The sequence below is a fragment of the Onychostoma macrolepis genome, chromosome 23 (assembly GCF_012432095.1).
Source record: "Onychostoma macrolepis isolate SWU-2019 chromosome 23, ASM1243209v1, whole genome shotgun sequence".
In the NCBI taxonomy this organism is placed as follows: domain Eukaryota; kingdom Metazoa; phylum Chordata; class Actinopteri; order Cypriniformes; family Cyprinidae; genus Onychostoma; species Onychostoma macrolepis.
In genome coordinates, this window is record NC_081177.1 from 8,168,985 (window position 1) to 8,184,657 (window position 15,673).

At 33.5% G+C, this 15,673-nt stretch overlaps 1 protein-coding gene across 1 annotated transcript; it reads right to left on the reverse strand.

Moving 5' to 3' along the window:
• Positions 1-1,662: 1,662 nt before the first annotated feature.
• On the reverse strand, positions 1,663-15,673 carry marchf9 (membrane-associated ring finger (C3HC4) 9). The gene is made up of 4 exons (XM_058762319.1): positions 14,010-15,673; positions 4,408-4,563; positions 4,082-4,274; positions 1,663-2,668 (listed from the first exon to the last, which is right to left on the reverse strand). The coding sequence occupies exons 1-4, from the start codon at positions 14,349-14,351 to the stop codon at positions 2,334-2,336; spliced, it is 1,026 nt and encodes a 341-aa protein (XP_058618302.1). The 5' UTR covers positions 14,352-15,673; the 3' UTR covers positions 1,663-2,333.

Sequence of the window (15,673 nt, forward strand, 5' to 3'; positions counted from 1 at the left end):
CCCCCTCCATGTTGTTCCTGAATGGTATCAGGGACCATGTGCATGTAATCTACTAATTATCTACAAATAAGGCCAAAATATGCTTACCAGGATCATTAACTCCTAAGTAAATATAAGCATGTGGATAAACTAAGCCATTACACATTCTAATAACACGCAGTATTATCATCACAGAACATGGATAAACTCCGACTCTGGTGCTGCTGTGTGTGGATGTTTGAGCGCTGTGACATTGTAAAAGGACTCACAGTGGGCTCCTGGCGTTGACACACATCTGCCAGGTGAAGGCTTGTGACAGACGCCCTCCCCTGCAGCACTGTGACCTCTGCAAGGGCCGCCCAATGATAGTGGCACCCAGGAGGCCTCACGCTTGTAACCTGGAGTGATAATCTATGAGGCGCTAAAACAAAGCTCAAGGTCAAGACACCGCGTGAGGAGCTGGAGATGCTTGTTGGGCTCACAAGCGTTCTTGTTCCTGAGAGAGTAAAAACTGCAAAACAGCTTAATACTGAGCCATGACCAAGGAAAATATTCTGTATTATCATAAATGCATTGCACCTGTTATCAGTGGAACCCACGCGAATTCGCCAAGAATTCGAAAAATCAAAAACATTGATTTATGAAGTACAGCCCACACAGAAGTCGCTTTCAAACCGAGCAGCTTTCTGTTGTTCAACGCTACAAATTTGAAATCTTTTGTCCTGACACGAAATTCCCAATTTTGTGGATTCCTAAATAACAGGATTTCTCCCGGGAAATTCGCCGAACAACGGTAAATATGACCACTAACATATGAGACCAGCTAAAATTCTAGATTTAATACATTGAAATGAATCCAGGAAATCTGTGGCACGTTGATTACCACAAAAACAGTCACAAATTTCATCAATTGAGCTTAACGTATTGAATGTTTGTTGTTTATTGAAGTAAATGGGGCGAGTTTGTGAATATTAAATACTCAGTTTCAAACTGTATGTGTGTTTACATGCTTCAACAGAATTATCCACCTTATTTTTCCATAAGAGTGGGAGCGGCCATTTGTAAATTTTATGGGTCTGGCTTCCGGTGTTATTCACTTCAAGCTATTTTTAGCTGTACAAAACGGCTTATTTCCACGTGGAAAAATAAGGTGTATAAAATAAATCATACTGTTATGTTTTGTTATGAAAAAATTCTATAAAAAAAAAGAGGAATTAACAATGACAAATGCTACTTGAGATCAACTTATTCTTGAAGGGACGGTACCTAAACATTTAAAATTTTGTGTAATTAAAAGTGTAGCGCATGTGTTGTGTGGACTAGTTTTAGTGTCGTTTTTAGAGCATGATTGTGTAAATCACCACCTTCTTTCTGACCAAAATAGACTTTTTTCAAAACATCTTTATGTTCAACAGAAGAATAGAGTTTGAAACAACATGAGTGAGCGATTTTTTTTTTTTTTGTGATAACTACCTGCAATCTACATTTAAAAGAACTGGTAATGCATTCATAATAATATAAATTGAACTAGAAAACAGAAGACTATAATATGGATGGTTGTCTGCAAATCAGTCATTCTTTTCAAATCAAGCTGCATTTGTGCGTTATATGGTAAAAATGCTTGTAATTCAGTGTTATATGTAAGACAAACAAAAGCCTGTGTGATGATGCATTTCACAAACAGCAGATGAATAGTAGTGTTTATTCAAACGAGCACCATTCTGAATAAAACAAATTCATCATGTCCATGTGTCGAGGAGGCATAAAACTCTACCCTCATGCAAAGGTCACTGTAAAATGTACAGATATCTTTATTGCAGAGAAGATCAAATTCTTTTTAAATGTTTACGTCTTTTTATTCTCTGAATAATCTTATTATGTCTTATTGCACCCTCCCCCTTTGATATATTTTAGTATGTAACAATTCGTATCTCGTTTCCCTGGTTATTGTGTCGTGATCGTTTGGTTATGGTTGGCTCTCTTGCTGCGTCAGAAGCATCCGTAAACATCATTTACAACAATAGGTCCGTATGAGTCACCATATACATCACACGTCGGTGTCACTTCATGTACCATTCTCCCTTAGAAAATCAAAACGTTTTAAAAATCGTATCGATAAAAAAACAACACCAGCGAGGAAATCGAACTTAAAAATGCAATAGTGTGCTAGATCATGAGAGAGTCTCGCCAATAGAAACTCCAGGAACGACTGGCACCAATGTCCTACGCATTGTTCGTGTGCGTTCCTGTCCGTTGAAAAAGTCGTTACGCAAGGAAAATCACGATCATCCTGGCATCGTAACGCTGTCTTTTGCAGGAAAAGGCAGAAAACGTGTGTCTTCGCTTCTCTTTCCTCATACGGTCGTGACCCGCATCACCACCTCGCGGTTGGTGGCGGTGCCGAGCCGTGTGTCGCTGGGCCGCAGCTGGCTGAGGATGTGGAGGATGGTGTAGCCGCAGTGGTGGTTGAGGATAGTCCTTAACCTGCGCACTCGCTGGCCCCCTCTGCTGCTGCTGGCCAGGCCGTGTGGGTTGCTGCGCGAGCCGCGGCCGCCTGCCTTACTGCTGGAGCTCAAAGGGTCTCCCAAGTCCTTCGACTTCTCATAGTTCAATACTTTCCACTGCTGGTTTACAGCCTGCCATCGCTTGAAGATTCTGTACACGGAGGAGCCCTCGTGGATTATAAGGCCTGTGAGGAATTACAGATTAGTGGATGTTACGGATCCATCCATAAACATATGAAAGTTCTCTAACACTTTACAATAAGCTTCAATTTGTTAATGCACTTGGTATCATGAGCTAACAACATTTTTGACAGCATCAATTCTTCTAGGTTAATATTATTATACAATATATTACATAAATTAACACGAGTTCATACATTACAAACAAACATCAAAGTTATTAGTAGTATATTAATATTATAAACTGTCAGTAATATATATATATATATATATATATATATATAACATTTGTATATATTTTTAAAGTTATATAAAAAATATTGAATTTCTGTTATATATGAACATAACGATATTAATAGTATATCTATCCATCTATAATCTAATTGTATAAGTATATAAACAATTTTTAATAATATAAAAATATTTAATTTAATAATTTATTTTATATTAATATTAATATTGTCTGTTCACAATATACTATATATAATTTATATAACCTTATTTTTAATAATATAAAAATGTATAAATAATAATAGTAATATATTACATAAATTAACATAGGTAAAATTAGCTTTATATTCTGAATAAAAACTAAGATATTTATTATATCTATCTATCTAAACTATTTATATATATTTTATATAATTTATTTGTTTAATTATTTAAACTTTTTTACAATATTAAAAATAAATATTTAATTTTACATAATAGTATATATATATATATATATATATAGTACTAAATAATTTATAGTATATTTATAAATTAAAATGTATTAGTATATGTAGAAATTAGCATTAAACAAGATCAAAACATGCTTAAAAAGTATCATTTATTGGTCCCACTTTATATTAGGTGGCCTTAACTACTATGTACTTACATTTGAAGTAATAATTTGGTACAATGCCCTTATAGTGTACATACATGCTTTTACATTGTACTTATATTTAAAAATACCTATATGTAATTACATCTGTAATTCATTTCTGTAATTACATTTATAATTACACTGTTGACCCATCCCTTACACCTTATCTCACCCTTAAACCCACCCATACCACCAAACCTGTCCCTAACCAATAGCAGCAATAGTGTTTTGCAATACAATATGACCACAATAAGTACATTGTACTTATTTTTTGATGTAAGTACATAGTAGTTAAGGCCACCTAATATAAAGTGTGACCCATTTATTTATTCAGTATAAATAATATATTACCAACTGTTAACAAACCATTTTGTAAAGTTCTCATAATTTCCCTATAACACATTTACACATATATCTATTCATATGTATATGTAAATGTTTGTATATTAGGGGTGTTATTCAAATTTCTCATTGTTTGGTTTGTAATGCTAAAAGCCTATAGGAAGTCAAAGAGAGGTCTCAACGTTAAAAAAAGGATTTTGCTTCTCACCTATGCACACAATGTCCATGAAGCCGTACATGCCGTAGCAAATCTGGAAGAGCAGGTCCTGGCGCTGCCACTTGGCAGACGGGCTGAGAGAAGACCACACCAGCCACGAGATACTGGCGATGAGGAAGAGTGAGCCCAGGATAATGGCTGCGATTTGCACCTTCTCAATCACCGTCAGAGAAATCGCCTGCCACTGATACACACAGCATTAAAAAACACAGTGAGATTGCATCTTCTTGCTTTGCTTGTAGAAGCCTATAAATAGAGACGCTAGCCAGTGCTTTGCTCTGACCCAGATACTTTGCAGTTTGAAGCTGACGCTTTACCTGCAGCGGGTTCTTGGTGCTGATGGCCAGGACTTGGTACTTGAAGTAGCAGAGCTCGCAGCTCCAGGAGCCTCTCTCGCTGATCCAGCGAATCAGACAGGGCTGGTGGGTGCAGCGCACGGAGCCGTCGCAGCGGCATGGGCTCAACAGCTCCCCCTGCGGACAGGGGAGAATGAAATATAATGACCAACACGTCAAGAATCAAAAATTCATGCTGTTTATTCTTTTAATAAAGGATGGTCCCAAGAACAGTTAATTTTCATTGACTTTCATCAAACACAATAACTTTCTCTGTCTCTGAAGGCCTCTTTTCTATTGATATCACCAAGGCTGTAGGCAGGAAGAAATATTATAAACAAATAATATCATATTCTAATCATTACAGTTAAATCCTGATCAATACAATCAATTTTCACCCTAAATTGTTTCCAGCTTAATATTTGCTTTTACTTGGAAATGTGTAAGAGAAATGATCGGGAAATGTAATTTTATGTTGTATTTAACCAGTGTTGTTACTGTTAACTAAATATTAAAAATGATTGGTAATTGAAATAAAACTGAAATGAGATAAAATATAAATATTAATATTAAACCTTAATACTTGAATGAAAATAAATAAAAAAATAAAATATTTTAAATTTAAAAATTAAATAAAAAAATAAAGCTATATAGAAACACCAAATAAAAAGCTAATAAAAATGACATAAGTACATAGAAAAATTACTAAAATTAAAATGAAAACTAATCTAAAAGCTTATTCAAAATATTAATAAATACTATATATTATAATTGTATATAACCAATTAGCATCAAAACCACTTTTCTGGTTTAAAAATAATAAAAATTCAAAAGACAACGAATTTGCGACAGCTGAATGTAACATTTTTGACAAGCCAATCGTGTCAGTAGAGTATCATATTTTATTTAAGCAACGAAATAAACTTCATTCTGGAAAATAAGTATAATGGACAATGCAAAAACCATTTACAATTTCTCCAGCATATTTTATAATACCCAAAATTCAAACGGTTCACCTCATACGCGTGTTATCACATCTGTCAAAAACTTAGTCAGGCTATCGTTTGGAATATTACAAATAAAATCATCCACATAACACATACATATATACTTGCCGACAAAAAACTAAACAACTATTATCTTACAATCCATCATTTGAATATCACAACATCAATGTCTGTCAAAAAATAACATGCACAATAAACAGTAGTATTTGCCAGAAGCAGACAGTACACGCATTTCCTGGAAAACTCACATTACACCGGATGTTTTCACTACAACATCACTTTCTGAGGAGGAGGAGAAAACAGCAACCAGAGAAAGATATTCTTCACCCACTGAAATTGACAGGTGATTTTTACTTCTCTCTTTTTTACTTCTCTGTTTTTATCATTTAGATATAGAATATCACTCCATTATCATTCATTAATAAATTCATTTCAATATAAAAATGACCTGTTTTGTGACGAACACAACCATTTCATTTCTATTTCATTTCTTGCAGTGCTACCTAACACAGATGTCAGTTCCAGAGCCTCATCCGGCGGGATCGCAGCACATCTGCTGAAAGCCTCTATGGGCATCACAATCCTGTGACATCTGTTGTCATCTCGAGCTGCCATTACAAGCGCAGGGCCGTGGGTAAGAGAACACACACCTCAATATCCATTCATGACCGGACGCTGCCACACACAGTGTTGTGGTGGGGTTGATTTACGTAAATGAGATATTACTCATGAACCCATCGGCCGTTACAAACGCTAAATCGATCAGGCACACAGCGAGCTTCATGCGGCTGTTGACGAGACTTATGAGCGTGTGTGGAGGGACCGGAGGATCTGAAGAGTGTGCAGTTAAAAGACGGGTGAGTTATTCTGTCCTCTGCTGCTCCAGACACTCAATCAATACACACCTCTGAAAGTCCTGCAGCTCTGCAGGTACAACACTCGCGCTCTGGAAAACGCATTTGAGAGATTTCACTCTTGCGTTCTGTCGCTATGGTGCATTTTGTGGTTGCTAGGCTGTAGTCAACAAAAGAGAAGCTTTAATGGCTCCTGATTTTTCCCCAAAATAAAAGCTCATGGTTTAATGTTTGAAATTTAATTAAAGGGACAGTGCACCCAAAAATGAACTTTCTGTCATTATTTACTCTCCCTGAAGTTGTTCCAAATCTGTATGAATTTCTTTCGTCAGTTGAACACAAAAGAAGATATTTTAAAGGATGTGAATAACCAAACAGTTTTAAAGAATGTGGGTAATCAAAGGTCCCACATGACAAAATTTTCATTTTGGGTAAACTATGCCTTTAAGACAGCTATAAATATTAGTATTATAATTGTACTGTTGTTTTGAAATTATTATTATTATTATTATTGTATTTTTCTTAAATATTATTTTATTTAAAAATATTTTACAGTAAAATATTACAATATTATCACTTGTCATTTACGTTGTTTAATATTTATTTAATACTACTACTATTTATTATTATTATTATTATTGTATTTTTCATAAATACTGTTTCATAAATTTTTATTTTACAGTAAAATATTACAATAGTATTACTTATCATTTACATTGTTTAATATTTATTTACTACTACTTATTATTAAACTTATTATTATTACATAGTCATATTGATATATAATCACAAAATCTTGGTCCAAATGTGCAGCCTTACAAATTAGCACAAAAACCTGATTTAAAATAAAAAAAATAATAATCATTTAAATACCAATCACAATTTTTATCAGAAAAATTGCAATTGGATTTTTTTCCTCAAATCTTTTCTACAAATATTAAATTTTTGTTTAATACGTTAATTTAACAACAATAATGATGGTTGCTGTTGTTGTTGTTATTATTATTAGTAGTAGTAAATGAAACTTTTAAACAAAATAAAATAATTCTTGTATAACTCTTGTAATATTTATAGTATGTAATTATTATTTATAATTTATGATTTCATTATGTTATTGTATGTAATTATTAAATATCATTTTAATGTCATTATAATCACAAAACTTTGGGCCAAATTATGCAGACTTACAAACAAGCACAAAAAACTGGAGGTTTTTAAAACACACACACACACACACACACACAATTACAATTTTTTTTTTAAAAATCCCAAAATATTTTGTTGTTTTGTTTAATATGTTAATTTAATAAAAATAATATCAACAATTATTATTGTTGTTGTTATAGTAAGTACTAGTAAGTGAAAATATTAAACAAAATAACAAAATAATAAATATTACTATTGTAATTGTGCAGCCTTACAAACAAGCAAAAAATTGAAGAAAAATTGCAATTTGCAATTCTCCAATCTTGCAGCCCTAAGTAATATGTTACTATCCAGGAATGTTTAATACTTTATTCTAATCCTTAACCCTAAGCCTCCACCACAACAACTGACAGTGACTGTGCTAGATACTGTATATTTAGCGGGAAACCATGAATCAACTAACATTACAGAAGTAACGCAGCATTTACAGAGCTGCCAAGAGAACATTCAATAGATAGAATGTGAATAACAAGCCGAGTATAAAGAACAGGATGTCCAACTGGGGGAAAGAGATACAGGACTGTAAGATTGATGTAATCTTTAGAGAAAGACTGCAAACAAAAGAAACACTGAATGCCTTCTGAAGTGCTCAGGTACTGCAGCATAAAAGAAGAGAAAAGAGGAAAGCAATCTCTGGTCATTAATTGCATTGATTCGTTAACTGTGGTACCAGCGTGTCTAAATGCAGTTTTGAGGTGTGACTAGAATGAGAACCGTTTAAGCTTAATAATCTTAACTATTGATTCTGAGGAGAAACACAGATTTATAGTGTGTTCATCTCAGTTTGTCTGAATAAACACAGAAACAGCCCAGGAAAGAGATCAGAATAGTAGTCAATTCAGCATGAGAAATACAAACAGTGGGATCCAAAAGTCCACGAAGAAAATCTGGAATGTTTTTACATTTATTCAAATGTAATTATCACTTAATATACATTTAAAAAGTAATAATAATAATTATAAAATAAAAAAATAAATAAAAAAATGAATAAAAATATAATTAAATAATGCATAATATTAAATATATAACTATCAAACATGAAGTATTAATTCATTTAAATAATAATAACAAGAACAGTTTTAAGCTTAATAATCACTATCGAATCTGAGGAGAAACACAGATTTATAATGTATTCATCTCAATTTGTCTGACAAATACAGAAACAGGCCAGTAAAAAATAAAATAAAATAAAATAAAAATCTGGGACATTTTTAAATATATTATAATGTAATCAATCAAATCAATTAAAATAAAAAATTAATATGTTTTTTTTTTTTAAATGAAAGTCAATTAAAATGTCATTAAATAACAAATATTATTAAATAAATATATTAAATATTTATTAATTTAAATAATAAATATTTAATAATTTAAATAATAATAAGAACTGTTTTAAGCTTAATAATCAATATTGATTCTGAGGAGAAACATATTTATAATGTGTTCATCTAAATTAATTAAAATGTAATTATTAATTATAATAAATCAATTAAAATCAATTCCAATTTATTAAATAATAAAATATATTAAATGAATACTGAATCATATTAAATAATAAAATATATTAAATATTTATTAATTTAAATAATAAATATTTAATAATTTAAATAATAAATATTTAATAATTTAAATAATAAATATTTAATAATTTAAATAATAAATATTTAATAATTTAAATAATAATAAGAACTGTTTTAAGCTTAATAATCAATATTGATTCTGAGGAGAAACACAGATTTATAGTGTGTTCATCTCAGTTTGTCTGAATAAACACAGAAACAGCCCAGGAAAGAGATCAGAATAGTAGTCAATTCAGCATGAGAAATACAAACAGTGGGATCCAAAAGTCCACGAAGAAAATCTGGAATGTTTTTACATTTATTCAAATGTAATTATCACTTAATATACATTTAAAAGTAATAATAATAATTTAAATAATAATAACAAGAACAGTTTTAAGCTTAATAATCACTATCGAATCTGAGGAGAAACATATTTATAATGTGTTCATCTCAGTTTGTCTGAATAAACACAGAAACAGCCCAGGAAAGAGATCAGAATAGTAGTCAATTCAGCATGAGAAATACAAACAGTGGGATCCAAAAGTCCACGAAGAAAATCTGGAATGTTTTTACATTTATTCAAATGTAATTATCACTTAATATACATTTAAAAGTAATAATAATAATTTAAATAATAATAAGAACTGTTTTAAGCTTAATAATCAATATTGATTCTGAGGAGAAACATATTTATAATGTGTTCATCTAAATTAATTAAAATGTAATTATTAATTATAATAAATCAATTAAAATCAATTCCAATTTATTAAATAATAAAATATATTAAATGAATACTGAATCATATTAAATAATTAATTTTAATAGCAATAATATTGCTATATTAATAATAATAGTTTTAATTTTAATAAAATAAATTAATACATTTTATTGTGGAAATAAGGTTTGAGGATTTTGAATGCATGATGCAAGAGCAAGATGCTCTTTGGAAGATCTGGAAGCATGCTGGAGGAGATGATCATCAGGTTTAGACCAGATTAGCTTGAGGCATTTCAATTCAAAATCAAATTAACAATTTAAACATTTTCACCTCTGAACGGCACTGTACTTGTCCTGTATATTTCCCGTCAGGTTCTCCAGTACAGTGGACATCACGAGTCTGTCCGATCTGATCAATGTGAGCGTTACGATAAGTGGACCTGGATGAGTCATACTGTGCTTTAAAGTACAGCCTGTCCTCCTCTTGTTGTTTCAGAGTATCTAGCTGTTATCCGAGATCCAAGGCCAGATTTTGTTCAGCCGAAATCAAACATCAGTAACAGAAGCTCTCTCCATCTCTACATCTGTAATTAGCGCTCAAGTCGTTCTCTGCAAATAGTAATCATTGACAAAAAGCTTCGTTCTGTGTGTGAAAAGAGACGGCGGCATCATGGCAGATCACGCTTTGGCGTTAAAGCCAAATATAAAAAAAAACCTCTCAGCTTAATCTGATTAAAGCTCGTATCCAGAACAAGCACATCAAAACAAATCAGTTTTACATGTTCCACAAACCCTGACAGATCAGAAAGCTGACTAATGAGGACTGATATCCCATCTACCCCTTCAGCAGGCCACTCATATTTAAAGCAACGAGGACTATAATTCCTGGAGCTATATGTTTGCATTGTCATTCATCTATATACTGTGGCTTGAAATGTGATTCATCATTATGCAGCCGCGTTCTGAGTCAATCAACTGAACCGAAAATCGTGCCTAATCTCTCTGGATGACAAGTTAATAGAGTTAATTTAAATTAAAACCATAAATTGTTGGTACTTAAAATAAACATTAACCGAAACTGAACAAAATGAAATATGAAAAAGAAAAAAAACATGCCATCATTGTGCAGCCAGGTTGTGAGTCAATCGCTTGAGCCGTAAATGGTGACTAATCACTCTGTGGTGCATTTCCCAAAAACAACTGTGGTTGCAAGGTCCGTCGTTCAATGGAACCATAGTTAGCTAATAATGCTTTTGGAAAACACACCCCTGGATGACAAGCAACTAAACAGTTATTAGAGTTATTACAGTTAGCTAAAACTAAAACCATACATTTTATGTTACTTAAAATAAACAAAAATTAAATTACTTTTTTAATTAAATATAAAAACCCTTAAACATATTTTATTTAGTTTTATAACTAAAACTTAAATAATTATATGGATATATTTTAAAAATAATAATAATAATTTAAATACACAACAAAATTACTAGAACTTTAGCTGAAATTTGAATTAAAAACCAGAATATATAAAAACGAATTAAAAATATTAAAAAAAAAACTATAATGTTATTTATAAAATATGTAATTGTTTATTGAGTGATTTTAATAACTCCAAAAGAGAATCAGGCACTGGTAACATATCTATAATAAAATAATGAAATATTTGACATTTAAGAGGCCACCAACGGAAAATTTTTAAAAGTTTTGAATTATTATTTTAATTATTATTCTAAATTATTCTTATTCATTTTAATTCATTTTTATATTTTTCAAAAATTTCAATGCAGTCCAGTCCAGTGTTCCTCAAATTATCCTATTTTGTGTTTTGCAGTAAACCATACAAGTTTGGAATGATATGAGCATAAGTCAATTACAAAATTATAACTTTTGGGTGAACTATCCCTTTAATTTTGCCAAATGTTGCAGTTACGACGTCCACTAGCAGGAGCTAATGCCCTCTTGTTCTAAATGGTTCATTCTTGAAATTCTGATTAAATTGTACGTTAACGAAGATCAGAGAAACAATATTATAACTATGAATGACAGACCGTATGTCTTTATTCCAGCGGCTGTTCTTCTTCTGTCTGTCCAGCACTTTCCACAGCTCATTAAACCATTTACCTGAGAGGCAGGTTTACACTGAAATGCATCTCGCATTGAAAACAGACACCGAGGCTGACATAATCAGATGGACTGCCAGATGGATTGTGTTGGTACATGGCTAACATCTTTCCATATTAGCTGATGTCTACGGCTAACTTGCAGCAGACAAGCTTTACAGGTTTCGCACATCTGTTGTTTCTCAGCTTGGCTGCTGACCAAACATCCATCCTGTGTTCCGCCTATACCATACAAATACAAATTTATCCATGAGGATCTGATTATACTAATATAGACGAGCAGGTCAGAAGAACAACAGCTATTTTTCTGCTTAATAATTTGACAATTAAAAAGTCAACTGCGTTGCCAATTATTTTCATTTTATGATCTTCCTGAGCCTTGTTTTTCCTAACGTCTTCCAGACCATGCGAATCCTGCTCCTGGCCTGCATGAATACAACAGTCTTTGCATTGCAAATGAATCAGCTTCAGGCTGCCCTGGGCTTTAACATCCACACCAGGATCTATACATTTCCATACAGAACGTCGTTGAGACGTCTACTGCTCATAAAAAAGCAATAGAGAGGTTAATTGGGTGGGCATATTGAACCTGTAAATCGACAGTCTCCAATGGCATACCTGCAAACCCATCAGAAGAGAAATGCATTATTAGTCTACATGCTGCCACTGGTCTTTGTTCCAGATGGCATGGCGGTGAGCTAAACGTGCTGCCAATACTTCCCAAACGATTTCTGCGCATTTGTGCAAAAATAAGGCTCACTTTATATGTTTAATGTTTACAGTAAGCAAGCAAGGCAACATTACAATGCATAATGTAGAACTAAACAAAATGCATATTGTGCACATAATTATGCAGTGTTCATGTTACAGTTTATTTACAGTAATAAATATGATAAAACTATTAGACAACAAATACTTAATATCAAAATATTTATCTGCTTATAATGCAGTATAAATTAGAAAACTTTCTTATTTTTTATTTTTAGTGTATATTATAATTATTCACATTTTGGTGTTTATGCAAGTGTTTTTACATATATAAGTACTAAATAATATTATTAGACAACATGTACTTAGTGCATTATGTTTTTGAGCTATTGACAATTACGCAGTGTTGTTCATAGTATTATTTTATTATTCATGTAAGTGTGTTTATATAAATAAGTACTGAAAATATTATTGGACAACATGTACTTATTGCATTTATTTTATGGAGCAGTTTACATTTATGCATTGTTGTTCACAGAATTGTTATTATTATTAAATAATCACATTTCAGTGTTGGAAGTTACATAAATAAGTACTAAAATTGTTTTGGATAACATGAACATATAGCGTAATTATGTTGTAGACCTGTTTATAATTATGCATTGTTGCTTTTAGTATTATTATTAATCATTTTAGTGTTCATGTAAGTGTATTTAAATAAATAAGTACGAAAATATTATTGGACAACATGTACTTATTGCATAACTATTTTGTGGAGCTGTTTACAATTATGTATTGTTGTTCATGGTATTTTTATTATTGAGCCACAATTTAGTGTTCATATCACTTTGTATTGACATTAAAAAAACTGAGCAATGCTAATGAACAATGTGTACTTTGTGGAGCTGTATATACTGTAGTACTTCACTACAGCAACAATAACAAGCAGCATGTGCAACATGGCCACTGCATTATAATTCACCACATTTAAAATGGGAAATGTGACCCTGGACCACAAAACCAGTCATAAGTAGCACGGCCACAAAATCATTAGGATATTAAGATCATGTTCCATGAAGATATTTAGTAAATTTCCTACCGTAAATATCAAAACTTCATTTTTTTTTAATTATTATTATTATTAGTAATATGCATTGCTAAGAACTTCAATTGGACAACTATAAAGGCGATTTTCTCAATATTTAGAATTTTTTTTTTTTTTTTGCACCCTCAGATTTTCAAATAGTTGTATCTCAGCCAAATATTTATTCAGCTTTCAGATGATGTATATATAAATCGCAATTTCAAACAACTGACCCTTACGACTGGTTTTGTGATATGAGCATTAACCTAAAGAAAACGCACACAGGCCTTGTTACTGTGTGATATAAAACAGCGTTTGTTTACCTGCTCTGGCCCTTGGAAGCAGATTCGACACTGAGGTGTTCTCATGCCGCTGCCCGTGCTGCTGGTGAGGCTGACCGCGTCCAGGCCCGCCTGCAGTTTAGGGTCTTTCTCCTCAAACGCCAGACTCCTGGGCCTGGGGTCGCTCCCGTAGTATTCTTCCTCGTCGTCGCGGCTGGAGCAGTCAACGAAGGGCGGCCATCCGCAGCCGCCCATCCCGAGCCCCCTCATGCTGTTGGGTCGTCTGCTCGGCTCTGCGTCACTGTCGGAGGGTCTAGAACCGGATCGCATAAAAACCAGCACCTTCAGTTCGTTAAAAAACATGCGGATCCGGTTCTTGAACATGTTTGACTACATGTGTATGTCTTATGGCTGAAGTGAATTTTTTTAATTGTTCACGAAAGGAGTACTGTTTTATAAATATATATGATTATTGTTATACTTGATAATTATTATTGTTGTTATTTTTATATAACGTTATTATTTTTACACATTATTATTGTTTTATTATTTTAATTATTATTGTTGTTATTGATCCCGTTAGGCCTATTATTAATATTTCATTCGGCAGAAACGCAGTTGCTACCCTAAAGTCTCAAAGGAAAGTGTCCAAACCAAAGGTAATTGGTCAGAAAATCTCCGGGCTTGTTATTTTCCGTCTGATGGCATGTATGTGCCTGTTAGGGCCGATGTTGTTTCTCTGATACAATCATCATAGGACGCGAGGATGACAATAATAAGCCTAGGGTATTGCGATAAATAGCCAGCAATGCATTGTTCCAGGTCTAAAGAGAGGTGATTTTCATAAACTCCCAGCAACCCAAAGCCTGGACGCGCGGATGAGAGACAAGGGAGATGCAAAATGGCATTTCAGAGCATCGCTGCCACACACAGTCATCGTCGGGGGATCCTTCAGCATAAAAACATAATCCAAAAGAGCTGGAAGTTGGATTCGGGTGCAATCCTATAGTTTTGTTTATTGTTCATCAGAGGCGTCATGACGAAGCTTTCACATCATTTCCTTGTGCATCTTCCCATCGACATATTCCAACGCCACCTCCCATCCCAAACGCAGAGTTCAGAACAATCCATTAGGTTGGTGTTTTAAAAACAGCCATAACGACGGCAGTATTGGCTGAAGAGCTGGGGGGAAATGCCAGCATCTTGTCTCCATTTGAAGTTCATCACCATCCCCCTCTCGGCCCGATATGGTTCCTCGCCACGTTCAAAGGAAGATGGAGCTTCCAGGGGGGGGGGGGAATAAAAGGCACCGTGCTTAGGTTCGCCTATTTTCCTTCTTCACAGGGTGTGATGGTCAGTGGAGCGGCTGATGCTGTGGATCGTAATGTGATGGGGACGCTGATGCTGATGCTGATGCTGCTCCCCTCTGATTCATCCTCGAAATGGACGTTCTGCCGTGCGCATCAACACACGGCCCTTGTTTCCAAGGCGCGCTCTCGCCCAATCAAAATGATTCTTTTACAAACGTCTCGCTGCCGTGCGCGCTCCTGCTCCATTCTCCTTTGGGAGATTCCAAGTATCTGCTGGATTTTGACGGGCGCCGCTGTCCGAGGTGCTGATCTCTCGTCGTGACGTTTCCCCTGCGTGTCAATGGGACGCGGCGGGAAATATAAACGTGACCCTGGACCACAAAACCAGTCTTAAGT